The sequence below is a fragment of the Rana temporaria genome, chromosome 12, assembly GCF_905171775.1.
Source record: "Rana temporaria chromosome 12, aRanTem1.1, whole genome shotgun sequence".
Classification (NCBI taxonomy): Eukaryota; Metazoa; Chordata; class Amphibia; order Anura; family Ranidae; genus Rana; species Rana temporaria.
In genome coordinates this window covers 108,666,209-108,692,092 of record NC_053500.1, presented here as the reverse complement: position 1 = coordinate 108,692,092, position 25,884 = coordinate 108,666,209, and the positions used below count along the sequence as shown (strand labels likewise).

The 25,884-nt window shown below is 41.1% G+C and overlaps 1 protein-coding gene across 5 annotated transcripts in view; it reads right to left on the bottom strand.

Annotated features, from left to right (window-relative positions):
• MGAT5B (alpha-1,6-mannosylglycoprotein 6-beta-N-acetylglucosaminyltransferase B) overlaps positions 1 to 25,884 on the bottom strand; it is a 293,322-nt gene that overhangs the window by 89,815 nt on the left and 177,623 nt on the right. For 3 of the 5 annotated variants that reach the window (XM_040330121.1, XM_040330118.1, XM_040330117.1), the window contains exons 6-11: positions 24,108 to 24,181; positions 21,197 to 21,364; positions 4,769 to 4,933; positions 4,483 to 4,652; positions 2,954 to 3,094; positions 2,093 to 2,226 (exon numbers count right to left, since the gene is read on the bottom strand). In XM_040330121.1, coding sequence (XP_040186055.1) covers positions 2,093 to 2,226; positions 2,954 to 3,094; positions 4,483 to 4,652; positions 4,769 to 4,933; positions 21,197 to 21,364; positions 24,108 to 24,181 — 852 coding nt within the window. The remainder of the gene's footprint in view (positions 1 to 2,092; positions 2,227 to 2,953; positions 3,095 to 4,482; positions 4,653 to 4,768; positions 4,934 to 21,196; positions 21,365 to 24,107; positions 24,182 to 25,884) is intronic. The other 2 variants (XM_040330120.1, XM_040330119.1) reach the window with 1 other exon arrangement.

Below are 25,884 nucleotides of genomic sequence, written 5' to 3'. Positions count from 1 at the left end.
GGTGGCAGGCAGCATGGCAAGTGACATTCAGCATCTGGTGACAGGCAACGTGGCACGTGATATTCCACATCTGGTGACAGGAAAGGTGGCAAGCAACATTCCACATCTAGTGACAGGCAACATGGCAGGTGACGTGGCAAGTGACAATCCACATCTTGTGGCAGGCAGCGTGGCAGGTGACAATTCACATCTGGTAGAAGGCAACGTGGCAAGTGACATTCGGCATCTGGTGGCAGGCGACGTGACACGCCTAGGGCTCCCACTGATTCTACAATATGGTGAGTTGAACTATTTCATCTATGAATACAATGTAATAATAGAAATAATGTGCTTCGATCACCCTGACTCCATAACAAGCATGGTGCTGTGATGATTGAAGTGCTAACACCAGTCATTGCCCTAAAAAATTACCGGCACAATTTTCTTCCATGAAGCCGGTCCCCGGGGGCCAAAAAGGTTGGGGACCGCTGGTATAGTGGACTCCATGCCTTGACAAGTCAGGGCTGTACTGGGTAGTCATAAAGTTATGGCTGATCAGTATACATTTCCTTTAAGGCAGCTTAAACAGCACCAGAACTCAAAAATTGGAAATTGGCTATGTTATAGGGAATGGCAAGAAATGTTAATTGTGCTTAAGTAGTACCCTAAAAAGTTTACCTTTTGTCTTTAATCCCGTAATAAAAATAGTTCAGTAGCATGTGAATGTGCCTAGGCCTCCTGTGCCTCCAGTCTCATAGCTGTATATCTGCAGTGCATATGAGGCCCTGCTTTCTCTGACTGCTAGTCTCACAAGATTTGATTTGGTGATGTCACTAATGTGCTGCTTGCTGGAGAGCAATCTGTACCTGAGAACTTACACTGCATGCAGTTCCCTGCTTCTGCTTTACGAGTTCTGCAAATCTCTGTTTCCTTTACCTCTTCTGCTGCTTCTTGAACATTTGTCATCAGATTACCAATATCAGGAAGGTCAACAGGTGATATTGAAAAGGGAAACCCTTCCTCTACTAAAATGGTCGCCTTCACACAAGAAGAAAGTGCAGATCAAGATAAAGGTAGTCAATCTTGGGGGAAAGATCAGCTGCAGAGAGCCTATAGCCAATACTAGTGACTAGTCCCTCTGCTTGCCTTATTGGGGACAGCCACCAGAGTTTAGGTCCTCTTTATGGATTCTACACAAATGTTCAGCAAAACCAGTTTCTATGTTGGCAGTGTGCAGACTGTCCTGTGATCACAAATCACATCTAACTAATTAATTTCAAGGCCAGAGTATTACAGAACATACTCATGTTATTAGGAATACACTAATATAAGTGTTTTCTGACCACATGAATATCTGTTAAAATTGGTTACACGTGAATGACATCAATGTGATCAGTAAACAATGCAACAGTGCAACTCCCACAAATGCATAATAACTACACAAGCACTGTCTACTATTACTACAGTCAACTTCAGTTAACTGATAACAGTATAGCACTGAATATTTTCAATGTCCATTGCTGCAGCAATTCCTTCAGTTTCTTCTACACTGGCTGTGTATGGATGGCGTTGCCCTATTTTTGCCACCTATAGCAATAAATAGGATTTTGCCAGGTTTTCCAGAGGAGATATCTGATTGCTTACAATGGTGAGTGAGTGAGAAACTTGTAAAGCGCAACACATGCGAACTGAATCGCCTCTGGGCGCTGTATCCATTTCATGGGTAAGGAACCCCTTGACCTCAGAAGAGATGGGTTTTAATCTTTCTCCTGAAGGCCAAGTGGTCCGACTCCAGTCGGATGGTGGTTGGTAGTGCATTCCACAGGCGAGGAACCATTCTTCTTCTTTATACTATGCATATTGATATTACTAACAATAGGTGACACTATTTTAATTACATGATTAAACACTATTGCCTATCACACAGTTGAGGGCATATCACCTTACTAACGTGCTTTATGCAAAACATGTACATATAAAAACGAAACAACGCAAACCAATAATGTAAACATCAAGCTATCTGTGCAAATCAACAAACTGAAAAACATGTTTGCCATGTCGCATGCTTCGATGGGTTCAATTCACCCCCCCATATCTCTATTCCCAAACTCACGGAACATTGTCATGAACTGTTTGGGATGTAGATTCCAGTAGCCCCAGTTTGTGCGGTAGCCATGGAGCGTGGCATACTCTTCGTGGTTATACGCCGGCTCTGTCCCAAATGTGTCCACCACACGCAGACGGCACCTGCAGGAGGGGGGTGTTCATGGTGTAGACCCTCACTGTAAAGGCCAAATGTCGGTGTGGACTAGAGGGCAGGGATCTTTTTTTGAAAGAGTTTTCCACTTTATATCAATAGTAGACTTCTGGTTTAGACCTCTGAGTTGAGCCACATTGAAGGTTCCCCCTCCTTCCATAGTAAGCAACAGAGAAACCAATACTCTGTTCAGTCCTTATTTTCTATATTAAACATTAATTTGTTACGTGCAACCATCTGAATGACAAGACAAGGTACGGTGCAGGTAAAACATGAGAAAACTCATCTTGTAAAACCGTGGAGCTAGAGCAAGAGTCACAAATCTTTATTTACTAAAATCAGAGTATGGAAAATCTGGTGCAGTTCTGCATAGTAACCAATCAGCTTCCAGTTTTTGTTGTCAAAGTTTAATTGAACAAGCTGAAGTTAGAAGCTGATTGGTTTCTATGCACAGCTGCATTACATTTTGCAGTCTCCAGTTTTAGTAAATCTCCCCATGTGTTTTTACACAATGAGGTCTCCAGCAAGCTTACTTTCATAGTAAAATGGAAAAATCCTTGGCATTGATTGAAGGGAGCTAAGGGTGGCTGAAGTGAAGTCAGGTATGTCCATTACAGGTGAGCAAGAAGTCACAGGTCAACAGGGACAGTCTCTGATACAGTCTGGGAGCAATTTTAAATCTGTCTTGGTGTTCAAGAATTACATTTGTTCTCTCACCTGTATTTCCTGAATGACAGGCCCATGTGCTGCTTCATTTGTTGCATGCCATGATAGTCCGTGTAGATAAGATCGAAATTTAAAGGTTCTGTTAGCGGGCAATTTCCTCTTCCAGGGGGGACACCTAAAAAACTGAGAGACCTGGAATTGTTACATTAGCACACTATGACCCCTAGATATACCAAAAATATACATATACTTACTAAACTTACTATGCACACGGCCACGGTTTAAGTAATAAAAGGAATTGAAAGGTTGTTGTATTCTAGAGAATGTTGTGTGAACTGTCCCTTTGCCTATCGAATTTGATACTCAAAGACTGGTTCTTTAGCCTACCCATAAAGCCTCATACACACGATCAGTCCATCCGATGAGAACGGTCTGATGGACCGTTGTCGTCAGTTAACTGATGAAGCTGACTGATGGTCCATCGCGCCTACACACCATTGGTTAAAAAAACGATCGTGTCAGAACGCGGTGACGTAAAACACAACGACGTGCTGAAAAAAACGAAGTTCAATGCTTCCAAGCATGCATCGACTTGATTCTGAGCATGCATGGATTTTTAACCGATGGTTGTGCCTACTAACGATCATTTTTTTCCCATCGGTTAGGAATCCATCGGTTAAATTGAAAGAAAGTTTGCTTTTTTTTAACCGATGGTTAAATAACCTATGGGGCTCACACACGATCGGTTTTGACCGATGAAAACGGTCCATCAGGCCGTTGTCCTTTGGCTAACCTATCGTGTGTACGAGGCCTAATGCAGCTCTAAACAAGAGATTAAAAATCTTGAGACAAGACAAATGGGGTCCAACTATAAATTTTAGAATGTTTGGTTCCATAGGTAATAAAGACGACACTGTTGGGTTCTTTTGAGAATTACATATATATTAAACTGAGAGGAACTATACAAGCAATATAAAAATACCTTAAGGTCCCAACACATATTTTATGTCAGGGTCATCAATATTACGACAATACCTTAGAATCCCTAATATAATAAGGCAACATTTCCTCTAGACAAGACAACAATCCCCCAGATCTGGTGAACTACAAAGCATCATTTTCTTGTCCTATACCTTCAGACATAAAATAATTTTTCCCAATGACCATTTATAGTTATACTGGGAAACAATTTTATGCCCATGCCCATTCCAACATCTTCTTATCAAGCATGGCTAGGTGCTTTTGGGAGTTAAAGTGACTGGCTAGGATCACTTTTCCTGACAAATCTTGATTGGCCACACATGCACATGTACAATATGCAAGTTTTCAACAAAAAGTGTACTCGGAAGGCAGATCATACTTACTGGCCCGACCACCACCTACAGTCTGTAGGCAGCTTAACAGTCATCTATTCTAAATGTTATCACTAATATGCAAATGAAGTATGAAAGGCTCCATGACCATTATTACTACAGAGGAACCAACTAGTAGCCCAAACATCATATTTGGTAGTACAGGCTTTAGTAATCCTCTATAACATCATCATGTAGCAAAGTCAACAGTGCTGTCACTATCCTCACCTCTGGAGCTCTTTCACAGACACTGTTATTTTTAGACTGTGACCCAACACATACAGAGCTGCAAGGATATCTGCCCACTGCACCATCTCACCCAGGGGTCCACCTTTCAGCACCCTAGGACTGAACACGTCACCAGACTCCTCTGTCAGAAAACCAATGTGGACCAGGATCTGGAGAGATATGGAAAATTGGTAAAGGACAGGTCTGTGAAAGACTTGAAAACAGGTAGACAATTAGGAAATAACATGACTATAGCATGATAAACTGAAATAAGAGGTCTTGAAACCTGTTTCTGTTCATTCGGTGTGCTCTGAATCTTGGCCTCCAACCTCCGGGCAGCCAACAGCCACTGAGCCTCCAGCCTCCTTAGCCTCTTCTTCATGAAAATAAGAGACTCCTTTCCAGTTCCCATTAGATCCAAAAGAGATGAGAGTTCGGTGCGAAAAGCAGCCTAAGAAAAAGCAACAAATGACAAACACTTAGAGGTGCACAAATGTTGCAACTAATTAGGACCATGGGATACGGAAAGCTAAAGGGGTTGATGAGTCTTTGAAGATTTCTGGTGTGAGAGGGTATGTTTTGGAAGAGGAGTCGATATAGAGAAGAATGTTTGTGCATGGGTTTTCCTGACTTGTGGGGGCTTAGGTTTTGCCTATAATCATTACATTTTGTAATATTTTGGTGGGTCTTTATCGGTCATATGGGCCCGGGAGGAGATGCATTTCTTGGCTGCCAGAATACAAAGGAGCTTGAACTGGGTGAAGGCAGAGGCTGAATTAGGGCTAGAGAAAGGGAGAAAATTAAAAAGGGCTACGTGTGGCATAGGCAGGGCCGGACTTACCATTGGCCTTGACTGGGCTCAAGCCCAGGGGCCCCACCCAATAGGGGGCCCCCTTTAAAAAAAAAAAAAAAAATTTTTTTTTTTTTTTTTTTTTTTTTTTTTAGGGGTCCGGAGGCCCCCAGGGGCCCGGAGGTCCCCAGGGCCCCGGACGGCAACCCCCCTTTTTTTAATTTATTTTTTGTAAAAAAATGTTTTTTTTATATATTTTTTATTTTTATATATATAATATATATATATATATATATATATATATATATATATATATATATATATATATATATATATATATATATATATGTTTTTTATTATTATTAAAGGGCCCGGAGGTCCCCAGGGCCCCGGACGGCAACCCCCCTTTTTTTAATTTATTTTTTGTAAAAAAATGTTTTTTTTATATATTTATTTTTATATATATTATATATATATATATATATATATATATATATATATATATATATATATATATTTTTTTTTTTTTTTTTATTATTATTATTATTAAAGGGCCCAGGGGTCTCCAGGGCCCCCGGATGGCAACCCACCTTTTTTATTTTTTAATAAAAAAAATTAAATTTTTTTTATATATATATATATATATATATATATTTTTTTTTTTATTAAAGGGCTCAGAGGTCCCCAGGGCCCCATGTGGCAACCCCCCCTTTTTTTATTTTTTTTATAAATGTTTATTTTTTTATTTATTTTTTAAATGTTTATTTTTTTTATAAATGTTTATTTTTTTATTTTTGTTTATTTTTTTATTTTTTATTAACCACTTAAGCCCCGGACCAATATGCAGCCTAAAGACCCAAGGGGTTTTTACAGTTCGGGACTGCGTCGCTTTAACAGACAATTGCGCGGTCGTGCGACGTGGCTCCCAAACAAAATTGGCGTCCTTTTTTCCCCACAAATAGAGCTTTCTTTTGGTGGTATTTGATCACATCTGCGGTTTTTAGTTTTTGCGCTATAAACAAAAATAGAGCGACAATTTTGAAAAAAAAGCAATATTTTTTACTTTTTGCTGTAATAAATATCCCCCAAAAACATATATAAAAACATTTTTTTTCCTCAGTTTAGGCCGATACGTATTCTTCTACCTATTTTTAGTAAAAAAAATCGCAATAAGCGTTTATCGATTGGTTTGCGCAAAATTTATAGTGTTTACAAAATAGGGGATAGTTTTATTGCATTTTTATTTTTTATTTTTTTTTTACTACTAATGGCGGCGATCAGCAATTTTTTTCGTGACTGCGACATTATGGCGGACACTTCGGACAATTTTGACACATTTTTGGGACCATTGTCATTTTCACAGCAAAAAATGCATTTAAATTGCATTCTTTATTGTGAAAATGACAGTTGCAGTTTGGGAGTTAACCACAGGGGGCGCTGTAGGAGTTAGGGTGCACCTAGTATGTGTTTACAACTGTTTGGGGGTGTGGCTGTAGGAATGACGTCATCGATCGTGTCTTCCCTATAAAGGGAATGACGCGATCGATGCGCCGCCATAGTGAAGGACGGGGAAGCCGTGTTTACACACGGCTCTCCTCGTTCTTCAGCTCCGGGGAGCGATCGCGACGGAGCGGCTATAAACAAATAGCCGCGCCGTGGTCCCGGATCGCTCCCCGAGCGGACCCGACCTCCGCATGTAGCGGGGGGGGTCCCGATCGGACCCCCCACCCGCTAATAGGCGAGGACGTACCTATACGCCCATGTGCCTGTACGTGCCATATTGTGGACGTATATGTACATGGGCTGGTCCTTAAGTGGTTAAAAGGCCCAGAGGTTCCCAGGGGCCCAGAGGTCCCCAGGGCCCCCGGGTTTGGCAACCTCCCTTTTTTTATGTATTTTTTTATAAATGTTTTTTTTTTTTATTATTAAAGGGCCCAGAGGTTTATTTTTTATTTTTATTAAAAGGCCCAGAGGTCCCCAGGGCCCCGGATGGCTACATATATTTATATATATTTGTTTTCTTCTTTATTTCTTCTTTTTTTTGTAAAGGCCCCCCCGCTTCTCAATTTGCGGCAGCCCCCACGCTTCTCAATTTCAGGCGGCAGCACCCCCACCCCCCCTAGGTTCTCTGCTTCAGGGGGCCCATGCCTTAAGCTGTGCAAGGGGCCCCAAAATTCCTGATGGCGGCCCTGCGCATACCTCCCAACACGCACGGATTCTGTGGGACTTTCCCGCACAGACAGCTTCTTCCCGCAGTCCCGCAAAAGGGTTAATTTTCCCGCACTGCAAGAGGAGGAGGCAGCACGGAAGCAGGAGGAACCGGAGCGGTGTGTGGAGGACTGTGGCTGCTGAAGGGAAGAAAGCCGAGAGCCGGGCTAATGACAGTCTGTGGCCCCGGCTGTTGGCACAGGTGAGAGGCACTCCCCCCCTCAACAACTGCAAAATCCCCCCCGCTCAACAACTTTAATGCGCTCCCCCCCGCTCAACAACTTCAATTTGCCCCCCCCCCGCTCAACAACTTCGATCCCCCCCAATTCTCGGCTCCAGGGGGCCCCTTCAACACTCAAGCCCAGGGGCCCCCACCACCCTAAGTCCTGCCCTGGGCATAGGATGTTTAGAATGCCCAGAAAGGAGTGACATAAAACCAAACATGATGCCAGAAGGCCATGAATTGGGGATACGTCCATAATAAATGCTCTAGTGTGCTACGCTGATGGTGGCATATTGGACACTTGACAAGTCAAATTTATATTGTAGTCAGTCGAGGGCAAGGGGTTAAAATGATGTTTAATTCACAGTACTTTATAGGTCATGACTGCTTGCTGCCTTCAGACTAAAGAATTTTAAATATGGTTAGTGTACAATATACATTAGTCTACAATATACAACTGTCTCATCATATCTGGGAAAATAAAGTGTTCCAGCAGTCTGCTCTCATCTTTATTGCCAACAGCTCAGTGTAAAATAATATATTCAAAATAAAAAGAGCCAGTCAGAAAATGATCCTGTCTACACTTGCAAGAAAAGTATTTGTTGTATAATCCCCTCCAGGTGAACTATATCAATTCCACACTCTACTGACATTTTGTACCTGAGTTGCCCTTTATATGTGTACTTATCGTAATGTATTCTCAGAAGTTTGAAAATCCCTAATAAATTTTATTTTATTTTTTTAAATCTGCTTTGCCAGTGTTTTAGCATTTGCTAAATAATACATTTGCTAAATAATATTTGCTAAATAATACACATAAGGGGCCAGATTCATAAAGAACTGCGGCGGCGTAACGTATCGTCTTTACGTTACACCGCCGCAAGTTTTCAGCGCAAGTGCCTGATTCACCAAGCACTTGCGTGTAAACTTACGGCGGTGTAACGTAAAGCCGTCCGGCGCAAGCCCGCCTAATTCGAATGGGGCGTGTACCATTTAAATTAGGCGCGTTCCCGCGCCGAACGTTCTGCGCATGCTCCGTGTGAAAATTTCCCGACGTGCATTGCGCAAAATGACGTTGCCTGACATAATGTTTTGAATGGCGACGTGCGTAACGTACTTTCGTATTCCCGGACGTCTTACGCAAAAAGAAGAAAAATTGAAATTCGAAGCGGGAACGACGGCCATACTTTAACATGGCTCGTCTAAAGTTAAGCCATGAAAAAGCAGGCCTAACTTTGCGACGGGAAAAACCGACTAGCGACAACGTAACGAACGCGCGTACCTTTGTGGATCGCCGTAAAAGCTAATTTGCATACCCGACGCTGGAAAACGACGCAAACTCCACCCAGCGGCGGCCGAAGTATTGCATCTTAAGATCCGAAGGCCTACGAAGTCGTACGCCTGTCGGATCTTAGCAAAAAGCCGTTGTATCTTTTTTGTGAATTACAAATAAAGATACGACGCGGCAAATTTGAAAATACGCCGGAGTATCAGTAGATACTCCGGCGTATCTCCTCTGTGAATCTGGCCCAATGTTTGTAATAAGTGTGAAATGTCAGTTTCTCTAACATTTGTTTCTAAAAGGCTTAAAGTGGAGTTTCACTCAGGAAAAAAAAAATTTGCACCAAGCACTTGCGTGTAACGTGAAGCCGTCCGGCGCAAGCCCACCTAATTCAAATGGGGCGTGTACCATTTAAATTAGGCGCGTTCCCACGCCGAACGTTCTGCGCATGCTCCGTGTGAAAATTTCCCGACGTGCATTGCGCAAAATGACGTTGCCTGACATAATGTTTTGAATGGCGACGTGCGTAACATTAAAAAAGTGGAGTTTCACTCAGGAAAAATTTTTTTTTGGCCAAAATTCCGAAAAAAATAAAATTGAAAAAAAAAAATGATACTCACCCGAAATACCTGTTGCTATGCGGAAGTCTGTAATCTGCCTCTTCCATAGCCGCGGTCTATCTTCTTCTTCATCTTCTTCTAGTGTAGTGATTCTCAACCTTCTAGTGCCGTGCCCCCTTGATAAAATTTCTTTTTTTTTACTAGTTATGGCAGCGATCTGCGATTTTTATCGTTATTGCGACATTATGGTGGACACATCGGACACTTTTGACACCATTTTGAGACCATTGTAATTTTTACAGCGATCAGTGCTATAAAAATGCCCTGATTACTGTAAAAAGTACACTGGCAGTGAAGGGGTTAACCTGTAGGGGGCGCTGAATGGGTTAAGTGTGTCCTAGGGAGTGATTCTAACTGGTAGGGGGCGTGGCTACGATTGACACGTCACTAATTGATGCTCCCGATGAGAGGGAGCATTCGATCAGTGACATGTCACTAGGAAGAACGGGGAGATGTTGTGTTTACACTGACATCTCCCCGTTCTTCAGCTCTGTGACCTGATCGCAGGATACCTGTACGCCCATTTGCCCAGCCGTGCCATTCTGTCGATTTAAAAGGTTGTGCGGCGATCCTTAAGCGGTTAACCTGCTGAGCGGAATTCCCGAGTGTGGCTTGGGGTGAATTTTCAGTACCAAAACGTTAACCTCGAGCCACACTCGGGAATGTATCGCAGGATCCATGTAGAGGTTACTTACCTTGTCCCCTGGATCCTGCGATGTCAACCCGCTGTGATCTGCCAGCCAACATGTCTAGTTCGATTAACAGTGCCGAACTCCGTTCCCTGTGAGCATTGTGACGCATGGGGATGGAGTCCGGCGCCAAACTCAAAAAGTAAAAGACACAGTATAGATACAGTATACTTCAATCTTACAGATTACAGTACGTTATCAAATAATTACACCTCCCCCTTTGTCCCTAGTGGTCTGCCCAGTGTCCTGCATGTAGTTTTATATTATAAATACTTTTCTTTCTGCCTAGAAACTGTAGATTGTCCATAGCAACCAAAAAGTGTCCGTTTACATCAAAAGTGCTTTTAGAGCAGCTAGAAAACAGCGATAATAAATTAGAATTACTTGCAGAATTGAGCGATAGTGATTTGTGGGGAAATTCGTCATCAAACACTGAAAGTAATGACAGTGACAATTCTGCAACTGAGCAAATTTCATTTGTTTTTGATTTGATTTCATTATTGAATATTTTTTATTATTATTATATTATTATTATTATATGTTATAATTATTTATAGTTATTTATTATATTATAATTTATGATTTTGTGTTTCAAACTTTATCATACCTGAGATGTCTACTAGACTCTTGTTTGGACAGATTTAAGTGAGTTATTTCTAAGAATTACAGGCCTACAATATAAAACGGCAAATTTCCATGCAAAATAATGGTACCGCTTTCAGCATCAAAAATCAGACATAATCATACCACCAAGGAGGTTAAAGAACATTCAACCAACAGATAAAATAGACTTAAGCCCCATACACACTATCAGTTTTCCTGCTGGTTTTCTCTTCAGGTTTACTAAAACCATGTAGTACAAGGACCTGCCTGATTGCATTCAAATTGAAACGCTTAAGGTTTGACCTCATATTAGATGGTTTTGGTAAACCTGAAGAGAAAACCATCAGGAAAACTGATAGTGTGTATGGGGCTTCTCAACACTAAAGACTCGTACACATGATCTGAATTTCCGATGAAAAAAGTCAGACGGAATTTTTTCATCGGATATTCCGACCGTGTGTGTGCCTCACCTGAGTTTTTCCTTCAGAAATTCTGACAGACTGAGGCCCCGTGCCAAACACATCGAGTTCCTCGTCGAGTTCAGTGTTGAAGCCGCCGAGGAGCTCGGCGGGCAGAATCCAGCTCCGACCGAGTTTCTGGCTGAATTCTGCCGAGAAACTCGGTCGTGTGTACGGGGCCTCAGAAAGAGAACATGTTCTCTTTTTTTCTGATGGAAAAAAATTCTATTGGAAATTCCGTTCGTCTGTATGGAACTCCGACTGAGAAAAAAACACGCATGCTCAGAATCAAGTTGACGCATGCTGTGAAGCATTGAACTTCAATTTTTTTTTCGGCTTGTCGTAGTGTTGTACGTCAATGCGTTCTTGACGGTCGGAATTTGGTGTGATAGTGTGTATGCTAGACAGCTTGAACAGAATTCTGTTGGAAAAATCCGTCTGAGTTTATCCCGACGGAAATTCCGATTGTGTGTACAAGGCATAAGGCTAAGAAGATTTAACCAGAAGGGTAAATAATATGAGATCTCTGCACATTGTACAATATTTATGAGCTGCAGGTTCATTCACTGTTTGGGAGGTTCAGCATTTTTCTCTGAGGCCTTGTACACACGATCAGTCCAAACTGATAAAAACGGACTAAAGTTCAGTTTAATCAGTCCAAACCTACCGTGTGTATGCCCCATCGGACTTTTGTCCTTCAGACCAAAGTTTTAAAACTTGCTTTAAAAACGGTCAAAACCGATGGTTAGTACACAAAAGCATCGGTTCAAAACCCGCGCATGCTCAGAATCAAGTCGACGCATGCTTGGAAGCATTGAACGTAATTTTTTTCAGCACGTTGTGTGTTTTACGTCACCGCGTTCTGACCCGATCGGTTTTTGAACTGATAGTGTGTACGCACATCAGACCATCAGTCTGCTTCATCGGTGAACCGATGAAACTGAACTTCAGTCCGTTTTCATCAGTTTGGACTGATCGTGTGTACAGGGCCTTATAATTTAATGTTAGGCAATGTTATAATAGCTGTGCGAAAGGCAAGAAGTAGAAACTGACATTTCACACATATTACAAACAATACAAGATTGCACGTGAAAAGCAATTTTTTTCATATATAGACCCTCATGGAATGTAAAGAACTTCCCCAGGTTGTATGGATGTATGTCATATGTCATAGTATGTCACCGGTCATATGTCCAATGGAAGCAATGTGTGATTTCTTGACAGTACTGAAAATCTCAAAACAGAAGGGTTTTAAAAACATTAAACTACAAGATAGCTTCTGTAGTAATAATCTATGTTTTTTTTCAGAGAAAGTAGACCTTAACCACTTCCATACTGGCCCATAGTCATTTGACGTCCACAGATGGGATCTCCCATCCTGGGTGGACGTCATATGACGTCCTAGGCTTTGTGCAGTGATATCTGAATGATGCCTGCAGCTAGAGGCATCGTTCAGATATCATTCTTTAGTGCCGGCTATTCTGTGCACCATAAGAATGATCATAGGGCGGGTCCACTGCTTGATCGTTCTTATAGGCGGCAGGAGGGGACATCCCCCCCTCCCGCCACCATCCGGTGCTTCTCCGGGCTCTCCCGTGCCATCGGGGGCCCGGAGAAAGATTTGTCCGGCGCAGGCTAGGAAGCATAGAGATGACTGGTGACCAGATGGTCACCAGTCATATCTATGACCGTCGGAGGCCCGGGCGCAATGTGATGACGTGATTGCGGCTAGTAAGCAATACTAATCATGAGATCGTGATTTTTTTTCACGATCTCATGCTTTCCAACCTGGAGGAGAGATGCAGGGTCTTATTGACCCCGCATCTCTCCATAAAGAGGACCTGTCACACACTATTCCTATTACAAGGGATGTTTACATAAAATAAATAAATAAAAAGAAAAAAAAGTGTAAAAAAATAAATAATTAAGTAAAATAAAAAATAAATAATAAAATAGAAATTTTAACGCCCCTGTCCCTGGTAGCTCGTGCGCAGAAGCTAACGCACATGTAAGTCCCGCCCACATATGTAAACGCCGTTCAAACCACATATGTGAGGTATTGCCGCGTGCGTTAGAGTGGCAGCAACAATTCTCGCACTAGACCTCCTCTGTAAATCTAAACTGGTAACCTGTAAAAAATGTCAAGGCGTCGCCTATGGAGATTTTTAAGTACCGAAGTTTGGCGCCATTCCATGAGTGTGCACAATTTTAAAGCGTGACATGTTAGGTATTTTTTTACTCGGTGTAACATAATCTTTCATATTTTACAAACAAATTGGCTAACTTTACTGTTTTGTTATTTTTTAATTCATGAAACCATTTGTTTTTAAAAAAAAAGGCGTTTAAAAAATTATTGCGCAAATACTGTTCAAGCTAAAATATTGCAATCAACAGCTAAAGTCACTAAAACAAGGTAATAAAAAAAAAAAAAAAAAATACAATTCATAATGTTCTGCTGCCAGGATCTTCAAAAGGGCATGGGCTTTATAGAGTGGACCAAAGTCTTAACGCAAAGCTTTCCTTGGATAAATATTAGGGCTTTTATTGTTGGCTTCTGAAAATGCCTGGCTATTATGCTGACCCTCCAATGTTAATAAGTATGCAGATAAGAAAAGTCAGAGTAGTCAGCAGTCCTTAATGGCATACTTATTCTAGGTTAGTGAGTCAAGGTATTGGGTCATTATTACAGTGAGACAACTAGCAGTTGTGGAATAAGAACTTAGCAATGGCTTCCATAAATGTGCATAGTAAATGATCTGTAAGTAAAACCTATATGTGTCAAATGCACGGCTACAGCTCAAGAGAAGCATTGAGAATTTTCTGTTTGGTGCAACCGAGTGTGCCGATTTTCCAAACAACTCATGTCTGATAAAAAGTCTTTCATAGCCCTGCATAAATAAACCATTTTTAGCATTCTGAATCAATGATGCAAATTTGGTGCAGGTTTTCCTGTGTGGTATATGAGCTCCTGCAATAAAGAACCAGCTCAAACTTGCCAGCCCATTTCATGTGCTTTTTTTTTTTATAGATTTTGTTGTCCTCATGTCATCTATTCTGCTCACAAACATTGTCCATTTAAAGGGAATGTATAGTGTTTGTGCATTATTGTAAAGGACTAAAAAATAAGTTCGAAAATATTTTTCGCAAGTATGAAACACTGTATGTGACTATTATATATTTACCATTTGCAGCCAGCAGGTCGCAAAAATAAAGCAATTTCTCCAGGTTTTAACCAAGCTTGCTTACTGCTACATTGTGAATAGCCCTGGCTCTGAATTAAATTGAATAGAAGGAGATCATAGATTACAGAGCTTAAGCCCAGGTTCACACTGATTGCTAGAAAATTACTTAGAACCCCCAAACATTATATACAAAAATTCTAACACCCTAGCGAATAAAATGGCGGCCATTGCAATACTTTATGTCAAACTGTATTTGCGCAGCAGTCTTACAAGCGCACTTTTTTTGGAAAAAATACACGTTTTTGTATTAAAATATAATACAACAGTAAAGTTATCCCAATTTTTTTTATATTGTGAAAGATAATGTTACGCCGAGTAAACTGATACCCAACATGTCACGCTTCAAAATTGCGCCCGCTCGTGGAATGCCGACAAACTTTTACCCTTAAAAATCTCCATATGCAACGTTTCAAAAATTCTACAGGTTGCATGTTTTGAGTTACAGAGGAGGTCTAGGGCTATAATTATTGCTCTCGCTCTAACAATCACGGCGATACCTCACATTCACATTTTCATATGCGGGCGCTGCTCACGTATACATTCGCTTCTGCGTCGGGCTCTTTAAAAAAATATATTTTTTCTTATTTATTTTGCTTTATTTTATTTATTTTGACACTGTTTTTTTAAGAAAAAATATGTTGTCACTTTTATTTCTATTACAAGGAATGTAAACATCCCTTGTAATAGAAAAAAGCATGACAGGTCCTCTTAAATATGATATCTGGGGTCAAAAAGATCTCAGATTTCATATTTACACTAATATGCTATAAAAAATAAAATAATATTTTTTTGTCATTTGAAAAAATGAAAAAAAAAAAATGGTCCTTTAAGAGCTATGGGCGGAAGTGACGTTTTGACATCGATCCATCCTACTATGGTATGGAGACGGGTGGGGGCCATCTTCCCCTCACCCATCTTCATACCCAGCCACAGCAAGGACCCAATCGCCTCTACCGCTGCCGATAGCTCCAGTAAGCATCAAAGGGCACGGGAGAGCGGTGGGAGGCGGGCCCTCTCCCGCCGCCCATAATGGTGATCTTGCGGCGATTACCCTGCAGAGACCACTATTATCGTAAACCAGACCGTTCACAAGCTAACGAGAGATATCCATCTTCAAAGTGCCAACGTATATTTATATATATAGTGGGCGGTCTGGAAGTGGTTTAAATCAGCTGAACGTGCACAATTTCATCCCCGCATTTCAGTCCCGACTTCAGGAGCAATTTCAGAGACATCTGTGCAAGTTTCTGCACAGATGTCTATGGAAATCGTTTCCCGAAGTCGCCAAAAGTAGTACCGATTCGGATGGTGCCATTGCCGGCAATAGCCGCCTATTTGGCATGTGATTTGACATGTCAAACCACATGCCAAATCACTGCAATGTGAACCAAGGCTCAAGGGAACAAGGCTCAAGGGAACAAGGTATACCTCCTACTTTCCCTTTCCCTGAGTAAGCTGAGTAGCTTACCCACTGAATAGACAAACAATGTGTGAACCATGGACGCTGTACAGGATCCCCTGCGGCGGACAAAGGGGGTATGGGTGGATACCTATGGTATAAAGTGTAAGGTAAGGAGAAGGTAAGGCAATAATGCAAGCCTGGCATGGCAAGGAGAAGGAAAGAGAGGGAAGGGGGGAAAAAAGGGGGGGGGGGAACGAGAGGAAGGGGATCCTGTACGGCGTCCATGGTTCACACATTGTTTGTCTATTCAGTGGGTAAGCTACTCAGCTATATCTATGTATATACGATTTGCTGTATGTGTAAATATTATGTTCATATGTTCTTATTGTATTTGTTCTAGAGATTGGAAGTGGGTAACCACGAAACTAGTCGAGACTTCGACCAATCTAGCAATCGACAATTACAGATGTTTCTTGGGGGTTACCTGAGCGTCTGCTTTTTGTTTGTTCAATTTTAATAGTGTGAATTGTATATTTGATTTTTGTAATAAATAATTTTATTTTATATATACTACATTGTATCTTGTCATTACCAGTACCGATATAGTCCAGGAAATCCCTTTGAGTGGGGATATTTTGGGTGTAGTTTCAGCCACTGCTCCCTTCTCCCCACTCTCCCCCATTCATCTTTCATTTGTAGATGTTTAGAAAGAACATTCACTTTGACTGTTACAACTGTTTAATATGCTGTTTTACCGAGGTGCAGGAGGCCTTTGAGGACATGTCATTATGAGAACTAAATGAAAAGGTTTCCATGTACGCGGCGTAATATACTTAACGCACTGCTTAATGATGATAAATACTTTGGTCTTGAAGCTTAAATTATAACGAAACTCAAAAGCAAAAATGTTACATAATGTAGCTTACCAATTCTTAGATGTGGTGGCTGTTCACCTGGTGATCCAGCCAGCATGTCTGTTATTTTTCAGCTTCCTTCAACAAACCAAGTTGTCCTGCTAAAATGGCACTTAAGCCTCGTACACACAATCTTATTTCCATTGGGCAAAGCCGTGGGATTTTGTGCGAAGGGCGTTGGCCGTGAACTTGTGTTGCATACAAACGTCAAAGAATTGTTGACCAACATACATGAAACTATGTGGTTTTTCAGCTCTTTAGCGCCACCCTTTGGGCAACTTCTGCTAATGTTGTCCTATGGTTAGCAGTGGTTCGGAGCATGCGTGTTTGTACTTTGGATTTTTCCGACGGACTTCTGAAACAAGAGTCGGATAATCCAATGCCACACATTTGTTTTCGGAAAATTTTAAAGCATGCTATCCCACATTTGTTGTCAGAAATTCTGACAACAATTGTCCGATGGAGCGTACAAACGGTCGGATTCAACATCCTGCCATCACACAATTCCTGTCGGAAAGTCCGATCGTGTGTAGAGTGTTGAGTTCAACCATTTACTACTGACATTGGTAATTCCAATGGTCAACTTTTATTCATTTAGGTTGGGTTAAATCTTAAAAAAAACTATTTGCGTGCAAATTTAGATGTTTTCACAATGTGCAGAGAAACACGCTGCACTTTATTAGACACACCCCCAAGCGTCAGCAACTGAATACATTTTTGCAGTTTAATATGGCTCATTTAAAAAAAAAGAAAGGACTGGAGACTTCTTTCCCTATGTTTCTTATGGGTAGGGAAGCCCACTGAAATGAATGGGCTGCCCTACATGCAGTACGCACAGATGTGAACCAAGACTTATGCATAACCTTTATTCCAAAAGGAAAAAAAAAAAACTGTTGCTGTAACTGCTTAAAAAGTGTTTGATATGCTTTAACTTTCCATTGCACAGTTGTTCTGTGGGAGTTAAAGTATCTGTTAAGTCTTGACATGATAGTCAACAATACACTCTGGTGCCTGATTCAGGTAGATTGGCGCATCTTTCTGCCGGCATAGCGCATCTCATATGCGCTAAGCCGACGTAACACAGAGAGGCAAGCAGAGTATTCACAAAGCATTCGCTCCCTACGTTGCGCCAGCGTAACGTAAATTATTCGGCGTAAGCCCGCCTAATTCAAAGTAGGTGGACGGTGGGCGTGATCCATTTAAATGAACCGTGACCCCATGCAAATGATGGGCCGAACGAACGGCGCATGCGCTGTCCCGTGAACGCTTCCTAGTGCGCATGCTTAGAATCACGTCGGAACGAACGCCTAAGATACGCCCAAGCACTGAACGTAACCTATGCCCAGCCCTATTCACGTAGTCCTACGTAAAATATGACGGCTGTTCCGTCGTTTATACCTTTGCATGGGATGCGCCTCCTTTAGGTGGAATAACTTTACACCGGACGTACGCCTTACGTTAACAGCGTATATTACTGCGACGGAAACAAGTACGTTCGTGAATCGGCGTATCTCACTCATTTGCATATTCAATGCGTAAATCAAAGGGAGCGCCCCTTGCGGCCAGCGTAAATATGCACCCAAGATACGACGGCGTAGGAAACTTTCGTCGGTCGGATGAAGCCCAATTTCAGGCGTATCTAGTTCGACGACGGCGCACATTGACACTTACGCTGCGTATCTCCAGATACGTTGGCGTAAGTGTTACGTGAATCCGGGCCTGTAACTACACATCAAGATTGCTAAGACACTAAAACTGAAATAATGCTCTAAACCAGTGGTCACCAAACTGTGGCCCAGGGGACGGATATGGCCCTTTGCTTGCTCCAAAACCGGCCCTTGGGGCACTATTCCTCCTATTGACACCAGCGATGGGGCATTATTTTTCTCACTGACAAACACTGGGGCACTATTCCTTCAACAAATACCAATTATTCCTCCTCCTAATGACCACAGGCACTATTTGATGCTGGAGTATTTTCTATTCCCACTGGCCACGGTCTGAAGGACACTAAACGGGCCCTTAGACAGTTTAGAGACCCCTTCTCTAAACCTAAAGCAGTCTCTTCTACACCTTTTTCTGAAGGTTTTTCTGTTTTATTCATGTTCATATGACCAATAAGTATGCTTCTCTCACACTAACTCCATGGGATGGTAGCAGAGATGCACACCCCATTCTGGTGACTACATTCTTCCGCAAAATCTTGCTATAGGGACAGTGATATTTTCTACAGAAGCTGCTGTCAATCCACAGGTGGGGCAGGCTGGGAGGTGTGTTTGTAGGCAGAATACTATAATGTACAGAATTTTCGTATGTCGGTACAACATCCAATACAGGGGAAGCACTGAACGTAACGAAAATGATAAACCCATAAGCACACTCTAATTTTTTTTTTCACTAAGAACCTTTATTGAACATTTGCAAGCATGCAGGTTCCACAAATTCTCAAACAAATGGAACGTAATGAATTAATAATAAATAAAAATAATAAAAAAAAACATATTTTTATTATTTAGTTCCGTTCCATTTGTTTAGATCCGGCATTCTTTATTTCGGATAATTCATAACTTCAGATAAATTTGTATTTGTTACTTTCACTAATAGCCGAATTTGAAAGGAAATTTCAATACCTATAATTTAATAGTTAAAGCGGGGGTTCACCCTATCAACGCAAAAAAAAATATTTTTTTTTCTTTTACCATAAAATCAGGCATTGTAGCGCGAGCTACAGTATGCCTGTCCCGATTTTTTTACCCCCGTACTCACCTTGTACTCGTACATCGAAGATACCGGGGAATGGGCGTGCCTATGGAGACGGAGGATGATTGACGGCCGGCTCTGGCGCGTCACGCTTCTCCGGAAATAGCCGAAATAGGCTTGGCTCTTCACGGCGCCTGCGCATAGCCTGTGCGCAGGTGCCGTGAAGAGCCGAGACCTACTCCGGCTGTCTTCGGGGAGAGTGACGTGCCAGGGCCGGCCGTCAATCATCCTCCCTCTCCATAGGCACGCCCATTCCCCGCGGGAGCCGAAATCTACAATGTACGATTACAAGGTGAGTCCGGGGTTAAAAAAATCGGGACAGGCATACTGTAGCTCGCGCTACAATGCCTGTCTCGATGGTAAAATCAAGTCAGTGAGGGTGAACTACCGCTTTAAGAAACCAGGGAGGGAGAGGCGCCTCTCTAAGTGTGGTATTAAAACAGTATAATTTATTGTACAAGCTTAAAAACACTTACAAGATAAATGCTCACAATGCTCATCAGGACTACATACTTATGATAAGCATGACTATGAGCATATATCTTGTAAGTATTTTTAATCTTGTGCAATAAATTATACTGTTTTAATACTACACTTAGAGCGGCACCTCGGAACCCCCCCCCCGTTCCTTTTATATGTTTTGCAGAGTCGCTGGACACACTCGGAGGATAGCTGCCTCTTTTTAAATCACCCCATTACCGTGGTTCAACTTTGTTGTTACCTAAAGACTGACTAATCAAATGTACATAATTAAAAACTAAGGGCATTGCCTCCTGGAGCACCAGATTCCCAAGTTACCTTCACTTATAATTTAATAGTTACTGGTAGTTGTTATTAGTTAGTTAGTTAGTTATTATTAAAAATTTGGGGATTTTCGTTCTTTCAAATTTTCAGATTTTCCTTTCTTATCTTTGGATTATTCAAATTTTCAGATTTTCGAATTCTGAAGTTTACAATTTCTGAATTTTCAAATTTACGAATTCCGAATTATCAAATTTACAAAAAAAAAAAAAAAACAATTTTTCGTGCACATGTCTACCCCTTGGTGTTAAATCTGAAGGCCCCACCAGTGGGCCGAAAAAGCAGGTATGAGAATGGTCCCACAGCGTGTTATCAGCTACCTATTAAACCTTGACTGTGAAAATAAAAACAATATTGCAAATGTTAACCTACCCCAATATTTTGTTCATGACTAGGTCAACCGGAGACAAACCAGGAATGTCAAGCCAGCCTCCCCATACCCTATCAAATTTGGTAAAGCACCCTCGGTGTTGATAGATAACCCGGTCCTATCATAAACTAGTACCCATATGTGTAAGCCATTCCACCCTCTAATTTTCAATGTCATGGTGATTCAGAAAGGCTGCTGGCAGGATCACCAGATAACTCAAACTTTCTGGAGGAAAAGAACAAGGAATGCATGACAGGCTTCATAAAAGTAAACATTTAGGAACATTATGTCCAGTTGAGCTTACAATGGGGTTTATTCTAAGACTCTTTTCATGAACAGTCTAATAACATACCTGCTTTTTAGGATGGGGTTTGGAAAAGGAACCAAGAGACTGATTCCTCCAGGGAAGCACTGGGCAGAACCATTCCACCTCACTAAGATACATTAGGAAGGAGCACTCTGTCCCATCCACTCCATAGAAGGCGTAACACGGGTCTGACGTCCAGCGAGACCGCATCCACTGAAACATAGATATTATCACAATTGTAGCTATACTATATAAGGCCATTAGACTCTAGGCTAATATATCAGCCAAGTCAGTGAGACAAAATATGCTTGAACGTCTGCATGTTACATTGGCTTGGACCAAGCAGAAATGACAGGTGCTCTTTGCATTAGGGTTGTCACCTTTTGATCAATGAAAGCCAACTGTGATGGTGACAAGTGTGGTTGGTTTTTTGTGGTGTGCTTAAACCATTAGAATTTAGTCATAATGATCATTGTAAAACAGAACAACATTCTCATTAACATTATACATGTTAATTTGTTCTTCTATTTGGGAACTTAGGTATTTTATAATTCATCACAAGTGCAGATTGTATTCTGCCATGTGTTCCTTTTATATAGGCACTAAAGCTATAGTTCTGCTACAAAATGTGAAGCTTTTTTACAAACTAGACTTTTTTTTTTTAATGCTGCACAACAAAAATAAAAAAAAACATTTTTATACACATAATTAAAGGGGTTGTAAAGGTTCCTTTTTTATTTTCTAAATAGGTTTACAGCGTCTCCCCGCAGGGATGTAGTCCACAAGGCAGGGGGCGAGCACGCTGACTAACCCCTGGCCAGAACGGTTTGGATGATGGGGGCAAGCTTACGAACAGAAAGTGAGAAATTCAGACAAAGAAAAAAAACATTTAGGGCCAGTTCACACCAGGCATAGTTCCGTGTGCTTTTTTTCTGCACAAAATGCATGGACAGTGTTTTCTAGGGCTGCAACTAACGATTATTTTCATAATCGGTTAGTTGGCCGATTATTGTTTAGATTAATCGGATAATAGCCTTAAAAAAAAAAAAAAATTGCATTTTTTATTTTTTTTGGGCCAATTTGTTGTTGGGCAGATTACAAAACACAAATTGCCACAAAAACACATTACATGCTTTTCTGCGGCTTCTCCATTGAAGTATATTGAACCAAAAAAAAAGTCCTTGCCCTTTCCAAATACGCAGCAGCTGAAAAAAAAAATCATGGATGTGAACGTGTCCCATAGGAAAACATGTAAATGAACTGTATTGTGTTTCTGCAAAAAGCACCAAAAAACAGAGGTGTGAACCCAGGCCTGAGATGTTTAGTAACATAATGGGGTTAAAAAAACTAAAATAAGTACAAAAAGAGCAAATAATCGCTACTGTAAGGGGTTAATTTTTTTACTGTGGGACAGTGAAAGTGATATTTACAGTAGCGATTTGCTTTTTTGTACTATAAAGGGCTAATTTTAGTTTTTTTTAACCCCATTATGTTACTGGCCGATTAATCGATTATAAAAATTGTAATCGATTAATTTCATAATCGATGAGTTGTCGATTAATCGATTAGTTGTTTCAGCCCTAGTGTTTTCCATGTATTCCAATGGCTCTAGTTGGCTCTAGTTCACACCATGCAGTCAGTTTCTGGTCAGTTTCTGCACCGGAAACTGACTGCATGGTGTGAACTAGAGCCAACTAGAGCCATTGGAATACATGGAAAATACTGTGCATGCATTTTTAGTGCAGAAAAAATGCACACGAAACTGTACGGAACTGCGTCTGGTGTGAATTGGCCCTTAGAAGGAAAATCAAAGAAAAAGGTAAGTGAACCAACAATGCACTAGCTTAAAAGAACCTATTTAGAAAATAAAAACCAAACCTTTACAACCCCTTTAGAGTCGGTTCACACAGCAGCGGCACGTCTTCGGGGGCGACTCTGCAAGTCGTCCTAAGGACGACTTCAGAGGCGATTTGCAAAACGACTTTTGTATAGAAGTCAATGCAGGTCGCCCCGATGCCACCCCCAAAGTCGCACAGGAACCTTTTTCTAAGTCGGAGCGACTTGTGTCGCTCCTATTAGAACGGTTCCATTGCACTGAATGGGACGCGACACGTCAGGTGGCTGATCCGCCAGGCGTGTCGCCCCAGTGTGAACCGGGTCTCAAGATATAATTCAAACAATGTATTTATGAATAAAGCCTGTAAACCTTGTTAGCAGGCCTAATTCGCACAGAAGCCTCCTTTAGCACCCTTGGTGCACATACCATGGCCCAGCTGTCATGACAGCCAAGCTCCAGGAAAAATGTCCCTTGTTCCCAGATACACCCCTACCACTGCAGTACCTAAGGTGGAGCTCAGTTATACAATAATGCAAATATCATTAAAAGTATTTTTAGATACTAGTACATGTAATGAGATAGGAAAGTTGTATAATAAGGCTGATGTTATATAACTTGTGTGAATCACAAGAGTGGCTGACGAAAATTCCAAATCTTTGTGCTGTTAAACATGATATATATATATATATATATATATATATATATATATATATATATATAAAACTGTTTAGCTTTAGTTGAGGGCTCATTCACACCAGCAGAGTTGGGCTACATTGTGCACAAAACAAGAACAAAGAATTGTTCCTTATGTCCTATGGCTCAGTTTACACCAACACAGTAGGACAGTGAGTGGGTGGTATCTAAATCAATGTAGGACATGTTACATTTTATGCAGCACATAAGAATCATATACAAGTAAAAAAAAAACAAACACTGCAATCCATTTTAACAAAGTGGCGCAACGTACATAAGCATGCAGTCATAATGCACAAATGCTTTATATGCACAATATTGCACGATGTGTAATGTGAATGGGGGTTCCTTGATTTGTTTGATTTGATTTGATTTGATGGCATATTATTGAACCAAATATAGAACTAAAGAAAAAAATAAACATACCTCCACTTTTCCAGAGCAGTCTGGGTATCTAGGGTCTCTTGGGATGTCACAAAGATCCCTCTGACCTTCAAGCACTTAAAAAACAAATATTTACTAGCACAACACATGTTACAGCAATGCCATTACACTCCAAGACATACGCTATATTCCCCCCACTGAACCTAAACATAAAACTAACAGATTAGTCATAAAACCCATTCATTCAATGGAGATTGCCAATATAACGAGGCACTTAGCTTGGAGCAGCTGTTCCTAGCTTATGTTATCCTTGGCCACCAGAACTCTGATATGAGCTGTAGCTAAGTTCTAGAGGTCATAAAGTTAAATTCAGCCAGTGTGTGTCATCATACCAGAGCAATTCCCAACTGTCTACACTCAAAAGTATTGTAATAAACAAGAGGGGAACAGAGGTCTAGAACAATCAAAAAGAAGAAAAGAAAAAGGCGCACCAGCCTAGTGTGTTACCGTTATACCAAATTTAATAGAATAAAATGTATAAAAAACCTACTCACAATGGTAGTGGAAAGAATCACAGTATAGGCTTAATCGACATAAGCTGTAATGGATTACCCTCGAACCACACTCCAACAGGGGGGTTACCGCCGGCTGACGCGTTTCGAAGCTCAAAGCCTCTTCATCAGAGCCCAGCCGTCTGGGCTCTGATGAAGCTCTGGGTGACTGCTGGGCTCTGATGAAGAGGCTTTGAGCTTCGAAACGCGTCAGTCGGTGGTGACCCCCCCTGTTGGAGTGTGGTTCGAGGGTAATCCACTACAACTTATGTGGATTAAGCCTATACTGTGATTCTTTCTACTACCATTGTGAGTAGGTTTTTTATACATTTTATTTTATTAAATTTGGTATAACGGTAACACACTAGGCTGTTGCGCCTTTTTCTTTTCTTCTTTTTTTTTGCCACTAGGATATCCCCATCCATGAAGGGCAGCAAGGTCGGTGGCGCCGTTGTTGGTATTTTTTCCATGGACCATTGATTGTTTGACAATCCACTCGTGCGCATGAGAGTTTGTTTTCTGTGGTCTAGAACAATCACCTTTATCCCAGGCCTAGTCAACTATAACTGTGAAATATACTTGCTGCTCTTAGGACAAAGGTGTATCTAAACTGCCCATGTGATTAGTAATTCAACTTTAAAAATAAATGAACTTACAAATAGAGATGTTTTATAGGGAAGTTGCTGTTATTTTACTAAAGGAGAAAATCATTTTATTTTTGCAAAATATATGTTAATGTGTAAGTAATCTAAAAAATGTAAATAAAATCCTGGTAGCCTATTCTTTGTTGATAATATTGACGGAGTTGTTCTATCTCTGCAAGCTTTTAGTTCTGCATTTTTGACCCATTGTTTCTGTCCTAGGTTGGCAACATTGACAAAGCCTGTGCCTCTGCAATAGGAATGATCTTCAATTTGGCAGGAACTTAGCTGTCAAGCTGGAACTTTGAGCTGCTGATAGGAGTTCCGGAGAACCCATTTGTATATGTGCAGCTGCAGGGTGGGGATGCCCATTACATTATTAATCTAATATGGCCACGTGGCAATATTAAGTCAAAGACATTGACCTAAAATTCCCATGAGGCCATGATAGGTCAACGACATTGACCTAATGTTGCATGGGGCCATTTTAGGCCATTGACCTAATATGGCCATATGCCCATATTAGGTCAATAACATTGACCTAATGTGGCCATGTGCCCATATTGGGTCAATGACATTGACCTAATTTTGTTATGTGGCCAAATTAGAGCAATGACATTGGCTTAA